The following is a 20,940-nucleotide window of genomic DNA, read 5'->3' on the forward strand; positions in this document are numbered from 1 at the left end:
GAGGGGGGTGGCTGGTGATGGCGGCGGCGGCGGCGGCGGCTGGCGGCCTACGCTGGGTGCTCGCCGCGCTCTGTTTGGGCTGCGCTGCTGGGGGGGACACGTCAGGCCCGCGGGTACTGGGTTTCTGCTTGGAAGAGGACGGAGACGGGACAGAGGGTCCGGTGTGGGCCCGGGGCCGGGTGGTCCGGGCCGCGCCCGGAGCCGCCTTCCGCTTGCGGCTCTTCGGCTCCGGTTTCGCCAACCGCTCGTGGCCCTGGGTGGCCTTCGCTCCAGCGGGCGCGGACTGCCCGGAGGGGGGAGGGGACTCGGGATCGGGGGACGCTGGGGGGGGAGCGGGCGCGCCCCTGAGCGTGAACCCCGAGGCCGTGCGGCCTCACTCGGCGCTGCTCGCGGTGCGCGTGGAGCCCGGCGGGCCCGCGGGGGGCGCGCGCTATCGCTTGTGCAGCCGCGAGGGGCCCGAGGGGAGGTGGGCGCCCACAGCTGAGGGGGACTCGCTCGCTGTTGAGGAGGCGCCCCTATTGCCCTGGGCGCTGGGTCTGCTGGTTGCCGCGCTGTTGGGGCTGGCGGCGCTGGCTCGCGGGCTGCAGCTGAGCGCCCTGGCCCTGGAGCCGGCTGAGGTACAGGTGCTGCGCGAGAGCGGCTCAGAGGCGGAGCGGGCAGCAGCGCGGCGCTTGGAGCCCCTGCGGCGCTGGGGCAGCTTCGCCCTGTGCGCACTACTGCTCCTGGCCAGTCTTGCCCAGGCCGCGCTCGCCGTGCTTCTCTATCGTGCCGTGGGCCAAAGAGCCGTGCCCGCCGTGCTGGGCAGCGCGGGCCTCGTTTACCTGGTGGGCGAGGTGGCGCCTGCAGCAGTCAGCGGCCGCTGGGCCCTGACCCTAGCGCCGCGCGCGCTGGGGCTCACCCGCCTGGCGGTTCTGCTCACTTTCCCCGTGGCCTTGCCCGTGGGCAAGCTCTTGGAGTTGGCCCTGCGCCAGGAAGGCGGCCGGCTGCGGGAGCGTGTGGTGGATCTGGCCCGGGGCACTGACCCTTACAACGAGTTCGTAAGGGAGGAATTCAGCAAGGGGGCTCTGCGGTGCAAAACAGTGGAGGACGTGCTCACCCCGCTGAAGGATTGTTTCATGTTGGACGCTTCGGCCATCCTGGACTTCAGCGTCATGTCCACCATCATGCAGAGCGGCTACACTCGCATCCCAGTGTACGAGGAAGAACGCTCCAATATAGTGGATATGCTCTACCTCAAGGACTTGGCCTTCGTGGACCCGGAGGACTGCACCCCGCTCAGCACCATTATCCGATTCTACAATCACCCGCTCCACTTTGTCTTCAATGACACCAAGCTGGATGCCGTCCTGGAAGAATTCAAACGAGGTAATTGCTACGGCCGTTCCTGGGACAACTTCCCCTGTAGGGAGTTAGCCCGGGATTTGAAGAGTGGAGTGGGGCCGGCTCGGGGAGTTAGGAAAGACGCTGCCGGTCCGGCTGCGCCTCGCATTTTCTGGAGGTTTGGATTCCGGAAGCGTAAAAGGCCGCGAAGTCATCTAGTTGGGTCCCTTCTCATTTATAGGTGAAAAACCTGCATCACCCGGCTGGCATGGCCGGAATTTGGGCCCAAATCCTGTCTCCAGAGGTTGTGTTCGTCCCGCTGTCCGTATTGCAGAAATGCAGTATGCTAGCTCAGCTTAAAGCAGGGACTCGGGATGTGACTTAAGAGGAGAAGTGTTGAGAGATCTGGACTGAAACTCAGGGCCGGGGGCCAGTCACCGTTTCTGGGGCTCTAGAGCACAGGACCATAGGCTTTAGAACCCGACTTTAGTGTCAAAAGAACTCTCTGAAGACCTGGATGCACAGGACCAGGAGCTAATGATTTTAGAGCCCTGGAGGGTCATAGATTGGGGACTTTAGAGATCAAACTCTTCCAGTTTCAGTATTTTAGCGAGAAGGAATCAGTCTCAGAAGAGGTGAAGAGATTTATCCATAGTGACAGTTATTGAATAGCAGAGCTGGGATTTGAATTTGAGCCCTCTGACCTTAACTCCAGTATTTTCCTAGTCTCCCATCTTAATTCAATTCACTTGGTTAAATTCTTGGTGGTTTGATTCCATGTATTCTATGCGTGATTCCCCTTCCTCCCCATTAATCAGTTTAGGGGATCTTGTTCTTTCCAGGATCTTTTGCAGAATTTCTTAGGATTTTTAAACTGTTACTGGGAGTGGGACAAAATTCCTACTTTGAATTTAAAGTTCTGTGGACCCTTGAAGGAGGGTATATCTTTAAATGAGCTCTTTTAGATCCTAGAGGAGTTTTGGATACAGTTGAAGGCAATGTAGTAATAACAATAATAAAGATTTATGTAACTTTTACAAAGTATTTAGATATATTTTCTCTTCTGTTGGTTTCTACCACCTTGGGAGATTGGTGCTGTTATTATAATCCCCACTTTACTAGGGAGAAAATTGTGGCCCCAAGAAGTTAAGTGCTGCTAGCTCAGGTCCTAAAGTCCTCAAGTCAGGTCTTCTTACTGTATAGTCCAGCCCTCTGTGCTCACTTGGATGCCTCTGCTGCCTGGGCTGTCCTCTTTAAGGAGGATAGAGCAACAACACTTAAGATTTTCTAAAGACTAGATCTTTTTTTTTTTTTCTTTATCTAAAGTAGCTTTGCTGATAGCATCATAGCTTTTGTGTTTAGAAGAAAGACAAAAGAATCTTAGAAGAATCTTCAATAACCTTTAGAGCATCTTCCCTAATTTTCAGATTACTGCTCTGAATTGCCTGTGTTTTTCTCTAAAATGGGATTTAATATTTTGTTTCCTCTTATGTTGATCTAGGCAATTTATATGTTTGCAATATTCATCCATATCAATTAAATTGTCAAATTTATTGGCATACATTTGGAAAAAATAGCTCCTAATTTTTGCTTCATTTTCCTCACATTGGTGATAAGTTTACCTTTTTTATTGCCTGTGCTTTTCTTTGACGGTTAAGAATAAGCTTGTCAGAATCCGTGGGAAATACAGGATCCATGATGCTCTATTTCCTCTGGTTGCCTATCTACATTGCAGGTTTTTAACAATTAGTCACTTCGGTTAAAAGAATGACTCTGGATCTGAGGACCTGGGTTCAAAACCCACCTGAAACTATTTGAGTTTGTTGGGCAAGTAATTTTAACCTCTTTGGAGCCCCGTTTCTTCATCTTGGAAATGAAGGGGTGGATTATTTAGCCTCTATGGCTCTTTCAACTCTAGATCTAAAATCCTGACATCTGTTGATAAGTCATTAGGGTTTCTTTGTCATTTGGAAGTGTTTTTCTTACCTAAGAAAGATCATTGGTACTCGAGATCTAGAATGGGAATTAAGCCTCAGACCACACTGGGTTTGTACCTTAAGGACTGATGTAAGATCAAACCATAAACTGGGAGTGAACAAAGACTTCAAGCTATGAGAACAAGAAAGGTGTTCTTATCCTGACATTTACAATAAAATTTTGATTTTCTTTATTGAGACAAATGTCCAATAATCACATTCTACTTATTCATCAAATATTTTTATATGTCACTTTGTGACAGAAAAATGTATAATTCTTAGGCCAATAGTAATTCTAATGTTCTCCAGTTTCTAAGGGATCTTTTGTTGGATAATTCTGATCCAATTGATGAGAACCATAGGTTTGTCTAGAAAAATTCTTGATGCTTTCCTCCCTAAGCATACTATAGCTGTGCTGCAAAACAACAGGCTCTAATGAGCCTTGGGGGTAAGTAGATAGTCCACCAGGGGTCCTCAAACTTTTTAAATAGGGGGCCAGTTCACTGTCCCTCAGACTGTTGGAGGGCCGGACTGTAGTAAAAGCAAAAACTTTGTTTTGGGGGGCCTTTAAATAAAACTTCATAGCCCTGGGTGAGGGGGATAATCATCCTCAGCTGCCGCATCTGTCCCGCTGGCCGTAGTTTGAGGACCCCTGCGTCTAAGCCTTCCTTCCAGCTTCATGCAAAATATTGTAGTTGGTGTGGAGCATAAATTGTCTGCCATCCTGGTAAGTGAAATTCCAACCAGTGTAATGGCAGGAGTATTCTCTTGCTCATAAGCAAGATATAAGAATTCTTCATCCTTTGGCTCTCTTGAATGTTTTGTCTCTGGGATACATTCCTTCCCCTCAGATTATTGGTCACCCTACTTTTCAAAAATCTGATTGAGCACTAATAGTGTGAAGAATTTTTCTTTTCTCATGTTTGCAGTCTCATTCAAAAGTTAGACTGTCTTGGGGGTGTGGAGGAAGAGAATCTTATTTTAATAGATGATCCTAGGTTATTTCTATCATCACAAGTTATTTAAACTAATCTGCCTGCTGTAACCAATGAACTTGGTTCTTAAAATCAAGCAGTGACTAGTTGTATGCTATGGTACATTGGGGTTTAGAATGTACAGAATAATAATAGGACAGCTCCAGGGAAGCCAACCCCATGCTCAGAGTTGCAGTATTTTTCAGTGAACTGAAGAACATGATTATTTTCAAAAGGAATTCATAGCAGACTCAAAGAAGATGCAAATAGGAAAGTGAATAGGAAGATAGGGAGGTTGGGGGGTTTTGTTATGCCTATCTGGCATTTCCTGTAGTTTTAGAGCTGGGATCATTTTTTTTTAAGTCAAGTTTTTATTAGAACTTTCATCCTTTGTTGTGGTTCCCCTTCTTAAATCTTTGCTACAATTTTTTTTTTTTTTTGTCTCAACTGAAATCCTACTCTTATACCTAATTGTAATGAGGAGGTGACCATGAATTCTCAGAGGCTATTCCAATGAAATGTAAATCATGGAAGGATCCCACCAAGTTGCTAAGGCTTTTGAGTATTTGTCCATTGCTCAACTCTATTTTATCTGAGCCAGTTACCAGAATGGCTATAATGTGTTTTTTTTTGGCTATAGGATAGTAATCTGGCAGAAGAAATACTTGCACTACTGAATTCAATTATAGCTCCTTAAAGCTTTGGAAGATGTGGGGGTTTTTTTGTTGTTGTTTTTTTCTTTGATTTTTGGTTTTTGTTTCTGGTTGTTTTTATTTTTGTTTTTTAGTAATTAAGATAGCACAGAAGATGTAGCATGATGTTGTAGACTCCAAGAAGATCTGATTTCAGATCCCACCTCTGACACAAACTTTTTATGACTAATAGAGGGAGTACTCACATTGATGAAGTTACATATCCTTAAAATTTTGAAAGAATTTTTAAAAAGACTAAATATAGCCTTACATAGGTATTTAATCTCTCAGTGCTCCAACCTATAAATTGCCTATAACTAAGCCTATAATTTGCAAAGCAGTTGCCACTCTGTACTGATAAAGGGAATTCTTCCCTAGGAAGTCCCTCTATTGGAGAAATTACAGGTCAGGTTAAAAAAAAGCTATCATAATAGTTATTCAGTTATCAATATTTATTTATTATCTACAAAGTATGGTTTTGATGGGATCCCTTCAGCCTCTTTCTAAAAGTAAACCAATAGCCAGGAGTTATTTTGCCAGGTAGCAGATATTTTTCAAACTAAGAAAATTTCCCAAAGTCTAGTCTTGAAGAATGTGAGGAATCAGGAATTCACTGGGGCAGCTCTCCCCAAGGTACCAGTCAAGTTGACCTCATAAGCTTCTGGAACAGCAGCTTATTAGAAACCTGGGAGATGAGATCCTTTAGTGATAACTGCAAAATGGTTATTCAGGAGACTTAAGTTTGCTTCTTTTCCATATAGAGGCAGTATGTGTGTGTGTTTTGTTTGTATACACATACATACATACACGTATGTATACAGTACACAGACACTTGTTCCTTACTGAAAAGCTTCTCTATTTTTTTTTATTGATGTACATGTGGTGGGTTGATTGCTCTCTTGCTGCAGCACAGCATCCTGATGCTGGAATGCTCCCTTAGGAAAGCTGGTTTATGTCTCCCACTTGGTATCCTGGAGCCTACACATCTCTACTATCCCTTCTATCTTCTTTTTAGCCAGTATAATCCTCTGAATAGATGTCAATCTTAATTTTCACTCCCATCCCTCCTCTCCTCTCCCTTTCTTTTTTGATTTACTTAATCTTTTTTTTAACTTAATAGTATTTTATTTTTTTCCAATTACATATAAAAATAATTTTGACCATTCAACTATGTAAGATTTTGAACTCCAAAATTATCTCCATCCTTTCCTTTCCTCCCCTCTCCCCGAGACAGCAGATAATCAGATATAGATTATATATGTATAATTGTATTAAACATATTTCCACATTAAACATCTTGTGGGGGAAAAAAGTCATCTTTTGTCAGAATGAAAGATAATAGGTACAAGAAAAAAAAGTGAAAATAATATTCTTTTATCATCAGTTAGACTCTTATTATTCTTTCTCTGGATATGATCAGCATTTTCCATCATGAGTCCCTTGGAATTGTCTTAGACCATTGCTTTGCTGTAGAAGAGCTTAGTCTATCATAATTGATCATCATACAATAATGCTGTTTCTTTGTACAATGTTTTCTTGATTCTGCTCACTTCTCCCTACATCAGTTCATGTAAGTCTTTCCAGGTTTTTCTGCAACCTGCCTCCTCATTTTTTATAGAACAACAGAATTCCATTACATTCATTTTCCACAACTTGTTCAACCATTCCCCTCGATTTCCAATTCTTTGCCACCACAAAAAGTTCTGGTATAAATATTTTTGTACATGTAGGTCCTTTCCCCTTTTTGGTGATCTCTTTGGGATACAAACTTAGTTGTATTGCTGGATCAAAGGATATGCACAGTTTGATTGCCCTTTGGTTATAGTTCCAGATTGCTCTCTAGAATGGTTGGATCAGTTCACAAGTCCACCAATAATGCATTAGTGTTCCAGTTTTTTCCACATCATTTCCAGAATTTATCTTTTTTTTTTCCCTATCATATTAGCTAATCTGATAGGTGTGTGATGGTACTTTAGAGTTGTTTTAATTTGCATTTCTCTAATCAGTAGTGATTTAGAGCATTTTTTTTTTTTATAGCTTTAGTTTCTTTATCTGAAAACTGCCTGTTTATAACCTTTGACTATTTATCAATTGGGGAATGACTTGTCTTATAAAGTTAACTCAGTTCTCTACATTTTAGAAATGAAATCAAAACATTGGCTGTAAAAATTGTTTCACAATTTTCTGCTTTCCTTCTAATTTTGGTTGCATTGGTTTTGTTTGTATAAAACCTTTTTTAATTTATTGTAATCAAAATTATCCATTTTGCATTTCATGTAATGTTCTCTATCTTTTATTTGGTTATACCCTTCTCTATAGATCTTACAGGGAAACTACCTTGCTCTACTAATATGCTTATGGTATCACCCTTAACGACTAAAATCATGTACCTGATTTGACTTTATCTTGATCTTGATGGTGTGGCATGTCGGGCTGTGCCTAATTTCTGCCATACTATTTTCTCATTTCCCTAGCAGTTTTTGTCAAATATTAAGTTCTTATCTTAGAAGCTGAAGTCTTTGGATTTATCAAAGAGTAGATTAATATAGTCACTTATTACTATCTTGTGTACTTATATCTATTCTACTGGTTCACCATTCTTTGTTTCTCAGCCAATAGCAAATAGTTTTGGTAATTGCTATTTTATAATATAGTTTTGGATGTGGTATACTAAGCTATCTTCCTTTGCATTTTTTTTCATAAATTCCTTTGATATTCTTGACCTTTTCTTTTTCCAGATGAATTTTTTATTTTTTCTAGCACTATAAAATAATTTTTAGTAGTTTGGTATGGTACTGAATAATTAGGTAGAATTATCATTTTTATTATATTAGCTTAGCCTACCCATGAGCAGTTAATATTTTCCCAGTTGTTTTGATCTGATTTTATTTTTGTGAAAAGTGTTTTGTAATTGTGTTTATATAGATACTGGGTTTGTCTTGGAAGGTAAACTTCCAAATAGTTTATATTGTCTACAGTTATTTTAAGTGAAATTTCTTTTTCTATCTCTTGCTGACCTTTGTTGGTAATATAAAGAAATGCTGATTACTTATGTGGATTTATTTTGTATCCTGAAACTTTGCTAAAATTGTTAATTATTTCAAGTATTTTTTTAGTTGATTCTGTTTCATTTAATTTTAAACCTGTTTTTAAAATGTTTTTGATCAATGGGCATATTGTATTGTTCCTGCACAATTACATGAGGTTCTAAAAGATAACCTGTTCTATATTTGTCAACTATTTTGTAATTTGGGAGCATCTCTAAAAGTAATTTGCACAAAAATACTAACCCAGACTTAATAGTTTCTGCTGAGCCTAGGGATCATGTTCTGTGCTTAATTCCTTCATAGAACATTACCTGTTTCTTTCTGTGCAGAAAACAGTTTCTAATCATCCTCACAATCTTTAGATTTTGGACTTAACCACAATTTTACTTTGTATAAAGATCACCTGAAAGAATGAACATATTGTGGGGCTCTTTTACAAAGGACTCCTGCTTTCTTCAAAACAGTAGCCCTTGGCTTGTTGCCATTGAGATGAAATTGTTCAAGGACAGCCAGATGTAGGAGACATATTAGAGAAGAGTGATCTGTCCTAAATTTCTATTTGAGAACCTGGATTTTGGCCTGATTTTTAGTGTGTTCACTTGCTACTACTTAAATGGTTTTTAAATGGTTAGTTGCTTGCAATGTAAAATCAGAAAGTTGCTTATTGAAATCAATCAGTTCTGCTTCAATAGCTATTAAGAATGTTAATAAGATCTTCCCTCCCTTACTCCCCAAGAAACACAGGTACTAGGTTCTTAGAGCATCTTAGAAATTATATCTTAAGGAACTTCTAGTCTCTTGAACATTAGGTTTCTCAGGTAGAATATTTTAATAATTTGGTCATTTTTTTTATTAATACAGGTTTTTTGTTTGTTTTAAAAAGCTCTTTATGCCTCATAGTTTACTCATAGTCATGTAAAATAGGAGACTGACTGGAACTTTTGTTAAAATAGAAATAACTTTGCACAAAGGACCTTATGTAGAAGTTGTTGCCTTAACTCTTGTAGATGGTTGACCTGGAGTGGGTCTTTTTTCCTTTGGTAACATTCTGGACAACCATCTTGTCATCCTTGAGCTTTGGCCTGTTGACTTATTCTCAAAATCATGTGCTAGAGTTCTCTGTCATCCTAAATAGATTTTGCTTTATGTGATAGGGCCACTTTAAAGCTCTGACTTGGGAATGGCCATACTACAAACACTTGGACCTTTCCCAACACAAATATCATAGGGGCAGAAAAATGTAAAAGCTACAAGTTTCATTCTGCATCTCTGCCACTAGCAGAGACTTATTAAACTTGGATTTAAAAGGGTTAAATTTCAAATGAATGCTCCTTTGTATCTCTCATCCACTTCTCCATAAGAATATCAGAACATGTCACTTTTAATTCTTAAATAATAGCAAAGTGGTTGGAGAAGTACAAAATGAGCAGGAATGATTCTTCAAGCCAACTCTTCAAGCATTGTGAATCACCTTTCTTCCTCTTCCCTCCCTCCCCCCATAATATTCTTTCCAGTTGCATGTAAAAATAGTTTCTATCGTTCTTTTTTTTTTTTTCCGAGTTCTAAATTTTTTCCTTCCTTCCCTGTTCCCTGAGATGGCAGGTAATTTAACATAGGTTAAACATGTACACTGGTGCAAAATATATTTCCATATTAGTCATTGTTGTGAAAGAAAACACAAACCAAAAAATCCCCCAAAACTATGAAAAAAATAAAGGAAGTGAAAAATAGTATGCTTTGATCTGTAGTCAGATTTCCATCAGTTTCTTCTCAGGATAACATTTTTCACCATGAGTCTTTCAGAATTGTCTTGGATCAGTTGTGTTGCTGAGAATAGCTAAATCATTCACAGTTGGTCCTTGTACAGTATTATTGTTACTATGTGCCATATTTTCCTGATTCTGCTTACTTCACTTTACATTAGTTTATGTAAGTCTTTCCAGGTTTTTTGAAAGTTTCCTGTGCATCATTTCTTAATAGTATGGTAATATTCCATTACAATCATATATCAAATAGTGTCCATCCCTCAATGTTCTTTTTTTTTTTTTGCCACCACAAAAAGAACTGCTAAAATATTTTTGAACAAATAGATCCTTTTTCTTTTTAAAAATCTCTTTGGATTACTGACCTAGTCTTGATATCCCTGAGTCAAAAGGTAGGTGCATTTTTATAGCCCTTGGGGCATAGTTCCAAATTGCTCTAGGGAATGGTTGGATTTCAGAAGGGGAGGGGAAAAGATTAAAAATGGTGAGAGGAGGGAGAAAATCCTACTGTCTATTTTCAAGTTTTATCTTCTATCTTTCTGCTTTCTTCTATCAGGTAACAATTCAATGTAAATACACCTCATGTTAAGGAAAGTACAGCAATCTATATGTACACCAAAAATAAATTAGAGAATAGTGATTTGCTTTTCAAAGAAAATAGAAATAACAATCCCATTACTCATTTACAGTGTTACTAATTGGAAAATTTTGGCAGAGATGATGAAGATAAAATTTTTCTAAGGTAACTATTCTGTCAAATGTAATACATTTAAAATACAATTTAATATTTGTCCTCGACAAATCCCCCCTTTCTCCAACTTTCCCATTTCTGTTCAGGGCACTGCCATCCTTCCAGTTACTTCGTTCTCATTAGACTCACTGGACTGGATATCTTTTCTTCTCGAAGCCAGTCTGTTGTCAAGTCTTATTTGTTGGCTTTGTCTCTACTCATAAGTGAAGTTCTTTCCATTCATTTTGAATAAGGTCCTAAAAATCATAGATGTAAATCTGGAAAGGGGCTCAGAAGCCATCTAGTAACATCCTGTTACAGAAGAGGAAATTGAATCCTAGGCTAATTAATTTGTCCAGTTTAGTAAATGATTGAATCTGAATTCAAATTCAGGTCTTGTGACTGCAAGATCAGCATCTTTTCTACTGCCTCCCACAGGTACCCTCATTGTCTCTTGTCTAGACTGTTGCAGTAGCTCCTAATTGGTCTCTGTGCCTTGTTTTCCACTTTCTCATCTGTCTTCAACACAGTTGCCAAGTGATACTCCTAAATTACCAGTCAGATCATATCATTTAGCTGCTTAAAAAGTTTCTGTGGCTCTGCTTCTTCTTTCTGATGAAAGAAACAAAAGATGAAATACAAATTCCTTGTTTTTTTATTTAAAACCATTTGAAATTTGGCTCTGGGCCAAGCTTCTTTAATTCACTATGAATTCCAGCCAAAGTAACCTATTTGCTGTTCCTCACAAGGAATATTCTATCTCCCAACTTGTATGCCTTTGCTTCTAGTCTGCAGCAAGTTCTTTGCTCTGAAGGCTGAGGAATACCACAAAGGTGTTATTGCTTTAAAAAAAAAAAAATACAGTGCTAGGACTAGGAGGGATTACAAAATGTATGACAAGTCACCACCCTCAGAGATTTTAGGATCATAGATTCTAATTGGCTTGGACCTTAGAGGTTATCTAATCGTTATCTTTTTCCTTTTGGAATGTGCTGTCTCCTAGAAGTCTTGAATTCCTTCCTGGCTTAGCTCAAACTTGAGTTCTTTCCTGATTTTTTCCACCAGCACTTCTGGCATCCCGGCTCCAAAATTACTTTTATTTTTATTATGTATATATTTTGTACTTACCTACATATATACTACATATACTATTTCTTCAAAGAGAATGTTAACTTCTTTGATTTTTATTTTTTGTATTCCAGTACTCAGAAGAGTTCCTGGCACATAGTTGGTACTTATTGATAAATGTTGGTTAATTGACACTTATTCAGTACTTGTGATTATTTAAGTTCAACAGAAAATACTAATTTGAGGGAAAATTTCAAGAATTATTCCAACCCTCATTGGCATATCAGTTTGTACTACAAAATGAATTTGTGTTTGCTTGTGAAGCTTTGTTTTTGCTGCATTTTTTTCAGCCTTCAGTGTTCTTTGCAAATCATACTTCAGGCTTCTATTATCTATATAGCATTCTGTCTAGTCCCAGCTTTTCAGATTTCAGCCTACAAAAGGACAATAATATTGGATTCTTATACAATCTCAGATTGGGAACAGATCAGTTACATCTATCAATTTAATTCAGATGATTTCCCTTGTCATTTTGTTAATTTAATATATTTTTAAAATTGAAACAAATCTCAGCTCTAGGTACTAAAGGGGCTTACAAAATGTATGACAAAGTTCTTTCAAGTGAAAGATTTATAATTGGAGAGGACTCCAGAGGTCTGGATGTATCTTTGTCCAAGCCTTTCCTTCACTAGATATTAAAATAGATTGATTAACTGAAAAGACTTACATGAATTGATACAGAGTGAAATGAGCAGAACCAAGAGAACATTTTACACAATAATAGCATTTATTATAAAATCACCAATTGTGAGTTAGCTACTCTCAGCAATACAGTGATCCAAGACAATTCCAAAGGACTCATGATGAAAGAATCATGCAGAGAAAGAATTGATGAGACATCAATTGATGTCTCAGTACAGATTGAACCATACTTTTTTTTTCCATTTTATTTTTTCGAGGGTGGCTGTTTTCTCTCTCTTTTTTTTTTTTTTTTTTTATAAATTTTATTTTATTTAATAATAACTTCGCATTGACAGAATCCATGCCAGGATAATTTCTACACGACATTATCCCTTGCAATCACTTATGTTTCGTTTTTTCCCCTCCCTCCCCCCCCCCCCCCCCCCCCCCCCCCCCGGATGGCAAGCAGTCCTATCTATGCTAAACATGTTGTAGTATATCCTAGATACAATATATATTTGCAGAACCGAACAGTTCTCTTGTTGCACAGGGAGAATTGGATTCAGAAGGTAAAAATAACTCGGGAAGAAAATCAAAAATGCAAATAGTTCACATTCATTTCCCAGTATTCCTTCTTTGGGTGTAGCTGTTTCTGTCCATCATTTCTCCAATGAAACTTATTATTAAGTCTCTTTGTCAGAGAAATCCACTTCCATCAGAATACATCCTCATACAATATCGTTGTCGAAGTGTATAATGATCTCCTGGTTCTGCTCATCTCACTTAGCATCAGTCCATGTAGGTCTCTCCAAGCCTCTCTGTATTCATCCTGCTGGTCATTCCTTACAGAGCAATAATATTCCATAACATTCATATACCACAATTTACCCAGCCATTCTCCAATTGATGGGCATCCATTCATTTTCCAGTTTCTAGCCACTACAAACAGGGCTGCTACAAACATTTTGGCACATACAGGTCCCTTTCCCTTCTTTAGTATTTCTTTGGGATATAAGCCCAATAGAAACACTGCTGGATCAAAGGGTATGCACAGTTTGATAACTTTTGGGGCATAATTCCAGATCGCTCTCCAGAATGGCTGGATTCGTTCACAACTCCACCAACAATGCATCAGTGTCCCCGTTTTCCCGCATCCCCTCCAACATTCATCATTATTTTTTCCTGTCATCTTAGTGGCTGTTTTCTCTTTCAAAATATGATTAATATGGAACTATTTTGCATGATTTTATATATCAAATTACCTATCTCAAATTGCTTGTCATCTTAGGGAAGAGAGAAGGAAAGCATTTGAAAGAGCATTTTTTTTTAATAATAGATTTTTATTTTCAAAATATATACAAAGATAGTTTTAGCATTCACTCTTTTTTTTTAATTTTATTTTATAATAACTTTATATTGACAGAATCCATGCCAGAGTAATTTTTTTTACAACATTATCCCTTGTACTCGCTTCTGTTCCGATTTTTCCCCTCCCTCCCTCCACCCCCTCCCCTAGATGGCAATCAGTCCTATATATGTTAGATATGTTGCAGTATATCTTAGATACAATATATGTTTGCAGAACCGAACAGTTCTCTTGTTGCACAGGGAGAATTGGATTCAGAAGGTAAAAATAACCCAGGAAGAAAACCAAAAATGCAAATAGTTCACATTCGTTTCCCAGTGTTCTTTCTTTGGGTGTAGCTGCTTCTGTCCATCCTTGATCACTTGAAACTCAGGTCTCTTTGTCAAAGAAATCCACTTCCATCAGAATACATCCTCATACAATATCGTTGTTGAAGTGTATAATGATCTCCTGGTTCTGCTCATTTCACTTAGCATCAGTTCATGTAAGTCTCTCCAAGCCCCTCTCTGTATTCATCCTGCTGGTCATTTCTTACAGAACAATAATATTCCATAACATTCATATACCACAATTTACCCAGCCATTCTCCAATTGATGGGCATCCATTCAATTTCCAGTTTCTAGCCACTACAAACAGGGCTGCCACAAACATTTTGGCACATACAGGTCCCTTTCCCTTCTTTAGTATCTCTTTGGGGTATAAAGCCCAGTAGTAGCACTTCAGCATTCACTCTTGGCAAAAACTTTGTATTCCAAATTTTTCCCCACCCTCATCCTCAGACAGCAAGTGATCCAATATATGTTAAATATGTGTAATTCTTCTATACATATTTTCACATTTATGCTGCACAAGAAAAATCCACTCAAAAAGGAAAAAAATGAGAAGGGAAAAAGAAGCAAGCAAACAACAACAAAAAAAGATGAAAATGCTGTTATAATCCACATTCAGTCCCCATAATCCTCTCTCTGGGTACAGATCTCTCTGGGTACAGATGGCTTTCTCCACAGGCCCATTAGAATTGGCCTGAATCACTTCATTGTTGTTATTAGGTATAGTGTTCTCTTGATTCTACTTACTTCACTCAGCATCAGTTCACGTAAGTCTCTCCAGGCTTCTTTGAAATTATCCTGCTGGTTGTTTCTTACAGAACAATAATACTGCATAACATTCATATACCATAACTTATTCAGCCATTCTCCAATTGATGGACATTCAGTTTCCATTTTCTTGCCACTACAAAAATGGCTGCCACAAATATTTTTGCATATGTGGGTCCTTTTCCCTTCTTTATGATTTCTGAGATACAGTCGCAGTAGATATACTACTGGATCAAAGGGGTATGCACAGTTTGATAGCTTTTTGGACATAGGAACTCAGCATTTAAAAAAAAATGTTAAAAATTGAGGGAGGGGAATTCTTTTTTTTTTTTTTTTTTTTTTTTGCTGAGGCAATTGGGGTTAAGTGATTTGCCCAGGAGAAATTTTTTTTTAAAGCTTGATAGATATCTACCTAAAGATTTGTTCCTTTAATAAGTGATAGTTTAGAAAATAGAGCCTCAGAAAGTTCATATACTTATTTAGAGCTGGTAAGGTCCTAAACAATCTCTAGGTCATAAAGTTGAACCCCTTCATTTAAATATGACATAACTAAGGCTACAAAATTAAAATGTCTTGCCATGAATTACAGAGCTAGTGAGTGTCATGACTTGGGATTGTATGCTTTTGTGCTGTGTCCTTTTTATGAAAGTCTTTTATGGCTACTAGGTCCCATACTTCTAGCCCAGAACTTTGTGTGATCAGCATGTCTAGGCTTCTTTCTCTTTGCCATCATGACAACAGCATATTGTTCCACAGGGAAGTCACATCTGGCCATTGTACAGAAGGTGAACAATGAAGGTGAGGGAGACCCTTTCTATGAAGTTATGGGTCTTGTTACCCTGGAGGATGTCATTGAGGAGATAATTAAGTCCGAGATCCTAGATGAATCTGATGACTATGGTAAGTTAATGCCTTTCTGAATTTGTTTTGTTTTTCTCATACAATTTTCCCCAAGTTATTGCTGTATTCAAGCATCCCTAGAAGCAAATGGCCCTAAATAACTCTTGTTCTTGGCTGAGTTATTTTCCGATATCCTGGTAAACAGGTTCTTCAACTATATTTCTCTGTGAGTATGACCAATATTTTCAAGTTCCCAAAATGGCACCATACCTGGTATCTTCATTTTGGGACCATTATTCTTCCTATTATTGACTGCAAAATCATTTTCTGTTCTGGATCCCATAGTAATTTTGGAGTGGTTTTTTCCCTAGTAATAAATACATCAGATGGTAGGTGGAGATATCTTTTCTGAGTATTTTTTTTTCCCACTTTGAGTTCTTGTGTTGTCTTTATACATTAGTTCTTTTGCAGCCCAACTCTAGATTTTTCTCTGCAAAGAACCAGTTTTCTTTGCTCATGTGAATTTTGGCCTGACTTCAGAAGATGGAATGTGTTACTGTATCACTAAACTGCCTGAGCAGTCTGATCTTAGAGCCCTTTATTATATCCTATAAAACTGTTTATTAGGGGTTAGGGCTGGTATTTATCTGACAGAGTTAGAACTTGAAATCTAACCTTGGAACATTGGACCAATCACTGATGGTGATTATCTTGAAATATTTTGCTTCATGTCCCATCTCATGCTTGGAGGGTCAGCCCAACATGGTCTCTGAACTACCAAAGCAAATGAAGTCATTGTTTTAAGTGTTAATGTTTACACTTTTGATAGTTAAATATTCCCCTCACTACAAGTACAGTCATAATTCCAGTGGTGATGCTCCAGATTGCTTTGTTATATAAGTTATTGTCCTAGATCAGTTTCAAATAGGGAGTTCTAGCTTTTGGCCCCCTTTGTGAGTTTCTTCTTCTTATTTAATACTAGAATTATCAGATGATTAGAACAGCAGCTGACTCTAGCCCAAAGGGCAGCTATTTTGCAATGGTGAGTAAAACAGCTGTCTTCATAATATCTGATGTTGCCAGATCTCTGCACCATGTGCTTTGTGTGGGAAGGGAAACACAGTTAATGGAGTAATTTGATTATATTGGCAGAATTAATAGATAGTGTCTATCTTTTTTCAGGAGAAAATAAGGTGAAAAAGAAACCTACTTCTCTCAGCACTCCCATAGAGCGAAAGAAGGAGGAATTCTCCTTGTTCAAAGGGTCTGACAATGAGTATAAAGTGAAGATATCTCCCCAACTGCTCCTGGCCACTCAACGTTTCCTCTCCCGAGGTGAGGGGAAGAGGATCCTCACCTCTTTCTTACTCACCATCCCTGGGCTCTCCCCCTGATCAAGGGCATGAAGAGGCACTGCCTTTTGGGGTAACTGACCAGATATGGAACCTCTTAACCTTCTGTTTTCTGAGGCATAAAGACTTTAAAGCAGAGGTACTGGGACTCTCCCACTACAACCCCTTTCACAATTCACAGGGAATTCCTTGTGTTCTGAGCAAATAAACCATCAAGGCCTAGAAAGCCCTTGAGGTAAAGACTTGTTTTCTTTTTCCTGTTATCTGCAATGGAACTTTGCTTTGTATCAGCTCAGAGCAGGGGCAGGCCAGCTGATGGGGAGGCCTGAGCCTGGTGACCAGCAAGGCAAGTGGAATAAAAAGCAGGTGCCCCACTTCTAGCATTGCAGATTGTTTGGTCTTTGAGGCCACTTTTCTCAAATCCTATAGCACTTCCAGCTTGTTAGTCTAGTATGGGGGTGCCTCAATTAGACCTGGGGGCATTTGGGAATAGAAACTTTAGTGGCTATGGCCCCTCATGGACACTTGTCACTTTTTCCCACCATGGGGCAGAGGTGGACTTATTTAGCCCACTACGAATCTCAGAGAAGATCCTGCTACACCTGCTGAAGCATCCCAGTGTCAACCAGGAAGTGAAGTTTGATGAATGCAACCGACTGGCTGCAGACCATTACCTGTACCAGCGCAATCAGCCAGTTAACTACTTCATTCTCATCCTGCAGGTAAGTCAGTAGGTTCTACCTCATCATATCAGGCCCTGGACCTGGATCCCTCTGCACAATAAAATAAGGGTCAGGAATTGGGAAATAAAGATACTTTAAGAGACTGGGCCTGGAGTCAGGAAGATGCAAGTTGAAATCTGACCTCTTATTTCCTAATGGTCTGACTGTTAAGTAGCATGTATTTCATTTCATTTATGTTGCCTCTTTTCTTAAGCTTTAATGGAGGTAATAATGCACCTACCTCACAGGGTTCTTATGAGAATCAAATGAGATAATTGTGAAGCATTTAGCACCATGCCCGGCACATGGTAGGTGTTTAACAAATGTTTTTTCTCTTTACCTCGTATCCCCACAGATATTTGTTTAGATTTTAATATGGTTTCTTCATATCTAGCTGAAATTAATAATTGCTTTTGGTGGTCCTTTTCTATAAAAAGGGTACTCTAAGACATTGCGGGTTTTTCTTTTCCCTTCAGGGCAGGGTTGAGGTGGAGATTGGGAAGGAGGGCCTCAAGTTTGAAAATGGAGCCTTCACTTACTATGGTGTGTCTGCCCTGTCTGTACCATCTTCAGGTAAGAGCACTAGAACATGGTAATCTACAAGCTGGGGCTCCTACTAGGTTCCAGTTAACAGTGTAGAGGCCTTGTGTATGTTATATTTATTGTCAGCTATATCAAAAACATTATGGCCCAGTGAAAAGTCTGCATGTTACCCAGTTATTTGGCCCTTTGAATTAAAATGCTACCTTTAATAGGAATTCTTTCACTCTTCCCCAGCTGCTAATCACTTTCTCTCTCCTCTGTGTGTGTATATATTTATTTACTCCACTCTTAGATTTGTAAACTTTTTGAAAGCAGGAGGAAACCTTTTTTCCTTTTTTCTGTATTCCCAGCACATAGTAGGTGTTTAATAAATGATTGTTGGTTGAAATGTGCTGTGATTCTTGGGAAGTATGGGAAGAGGAAGAATATTTATTTTCATGGGGCCATGTGATTATGGCTCCTCAGAGACCTAAGCACACTGTTGTGCTGGTATACTCCTTTTTCTCCCCTACTTTCTCTGCAAACTGAATAGTTTAATTGTACAGAGGAAAAATGAAATTGGGGGGGAGGGGGAGAGGGGAGAGAATAAGGAGCTCCTAACATTGTGATAATCCTAACAGAAGAAATTTTGGTGTGTAGATAGTAAATCAAAAGTGCTTGTAAGAATTGTGTTAGGCAACATGTCACTTCTGGTCTTTATTGGCCATGTGACCACAGGTAAGTCTCTTAAGCTCTTAGAACCTGAGTTATTTCCTCTATAAAATGAGGATCATAACATTGAAAGTATCTGTCTACCCCCCAAAAGAATTGTGAATTTCATATGAAAAAAACATGATAAAACACAAGGCAGCTCAGAGCATTGAGAAGACTGGTTTTCTTTCCTATCTGCCCATTTCATCTTAATAGATTTCATCCCTAACATATCTCCCTGGGAAAGCTTTATTCCTAATTAACCTTTTCAAAATTCTTGTCAGCCTTTTCTTTAGTGTGCTTTTTAATGGAGTGGGTTCTAAAAATTTCAGGGTAACCCCTTCCAATATGGATGCAATTTACTTATTGTACACTACTGATTGTTGCCTTTCTGCAGTTCATCAGTCCCCAGTTTCTTCAATTCGGCCCAGCCGACGTGACCTGCAGTCCGAGCCAGCAGAGAGTACCCACTATTCCTCTACGTATTGTCCAGACTACACCGTGAGGGCCCTTTCTGACCTGCAGTTCATTAAGGTGAAGGTCCCTGTAACTCATCAATTCTGGTTTTGTGTGCCTAATTAGGTGAGGCTAAGCTGGTCATGTTTCTGCATAGGACCTAGTTAAAATTCTAATTTTATCTATCTTTTGGACTATGACCTTTAGATCCAAATTGATTGTTCTTGCCCACCAAAGCATTCTAACTTTATCTTCTTCTCTCCCTTACCCTGTCTTCCTCATCCAAGCCTATAGCCTGAATACCTAACATTTCTTTGAATAGTTCCTTTCTATTTTTAAGATCCCTCCAATCAGAAAACTTCTCTAGGGTTTGTTTGTTTTTCTTTCCCTATCTAGGTCCTTTTCTTATTTCTCTCCAGTAGTTATATTTAAATAGGACAAAGGCTGAATTAAGTAAGGAAGAGCTCTGAAGCTAAATGTCCCTTTTTTTTTCCCCTAGGTAACTCGACTGCAGTATCTCAATGCACTCATGGCCTCACGTGCCCAGAATTCCCCACAGTCTCCTGAGAACCTGGACCTTCAAATTGTTCCCAACAGCCAGACCAAGCTACTCAATAGCAAGATTGCTGCAGCTGCAGGTAACCATCCTGCAACAGGCACTAGCAGTCAAGTGTCTGGTCTTTCACCAAACTCAGTCACTTCCTTCCTGTTGGTATTCTTTGTCCCAGTTTCTTCCCTTCCTTTCTCCTTTCCCCCTTTCTTATCAACTGGCTTTTAATTAGCTCTGCCCTTTATTGTTAGATGGCTTTCCATTTGCTTCGACTAGTAGAATGTATGTAAAGTCTATGGCAGCTTTTTTGTGTTGATTCACTTGGTTAGGATTTAGCTGCTTAACTTAGACTTCTGGATTCTATGTTTAATCACTCTCTAGTATATTTTAACTCTAATCCATCTCAAAAATATATAGTCTCTATGAGACTAGATTGGGATGTGAATGGGTTAATACAACACCAATCACCATTACTAGGAAAGCAACTAAAGACAACAATTTTGTAGGATCTCATTTCTTGGTAAAGTGTAGAGGCTCTACTGTATGCAGACTAGTTGTGTAAAGGGGACACAAGCTTTTTATACAAGGAAGAAACAGAGATATAAGTGTATATGGCAAAAGTCATGAAAAGGCAAAAGTTGTGAAAAATTATGTATTATCAGATCTAAGTTTCTTGGAAGAATAATCAAGGAAACTGAAAAATCATGTTACTTTTTGTGAGCTTTGAAGAAGGAATTAAAAACATAACTTGGGGACTCACATAGATTCTCCTGGGGACTCCCCTGGGGATGGTGTAGAGGGAAAGTAGGTGCTGCTTCAAATGCTGTCAGGTACTGTCTTTACTCATATACTCCTACACAATTATGAGAACTGTAACTTCTTTTGTATCTTTGCATCTTTCACTCTGATTGGTGAAAGTATAAGTACATATAAACATCAGAGATGTCTTGAGCAATTGTTGTGATATTCATTCTTTTGCTATTTCTCAAGAAGGGACATTCTGTGAGAGATGTCAATCCCACAGATTAGGCATGTAATCAAAATATACTAGCTGCTTTTTAATTCATTATGT

General features: G+C 39.1%; 1 protein-coding gene across 2 annotated transcripts in view; it reads left to right on the plus strand.

Annotated features, from left to right (window-relative positions):
• CNNM3 (cyclin and CBS domain divalent metal cation transport mediator 3) overlaps nt 1–20,940 on the plus strand; it is a 24,646-nt gene continuing 3,706 nt past the window's right edge. Inside the window, exons 1-7 of one of the 2 annotated variants that reach the window (XR_007950472.1) lie at nt 1–1,365; nt 15,472–15,615; nt 16,738–16,890; nt 17,460–17,629; nt 18,106–18,202; nt 19,260–19,396; nt 19,818–19,956. Coding sequence is in view for 1 of the 2 variants with exons in the window: in XM_051976419.1 (XP_051832379.1) it covers nt 18–1,365; nt 15,472–15,615; nt 16,738–16,890; nt 17,460–17,629; nt 18,106–18,202; nt 19,260–19,396; nt 19,818–19,956 (2,188 nt within the window). In the remaining variant the exon portion in view is untranslated. The remainder of the gene's footprint in view (nt 1,366–15,471; nt 15,616–16,737; nt 16,891–17,459; nt 17,630–18,105; nt 18,203–19,259; nt 19,397–19,817; nt 19,957–20,940) is intronic. The other variant, XM_051976419.1, reaches the window with a different exon arrangement.

Source organism: Antechinus flavipes, chromosome 2, assembly GCF_016432865.1.
Source record: "Antechinus flavipes isolate AdamAnt ecotype Samford, QLD, Australia chromosome 2, AdamAnt_v2, whole genome shotgun sequence".
In the NCBI taxonomy this organism is placed as follows: Eukaryota; Metazoa; Chordata; class Mammalia; order Dasyuromorphia; family Dasyuridae; genus Antechinus; species Antechinus flavipes.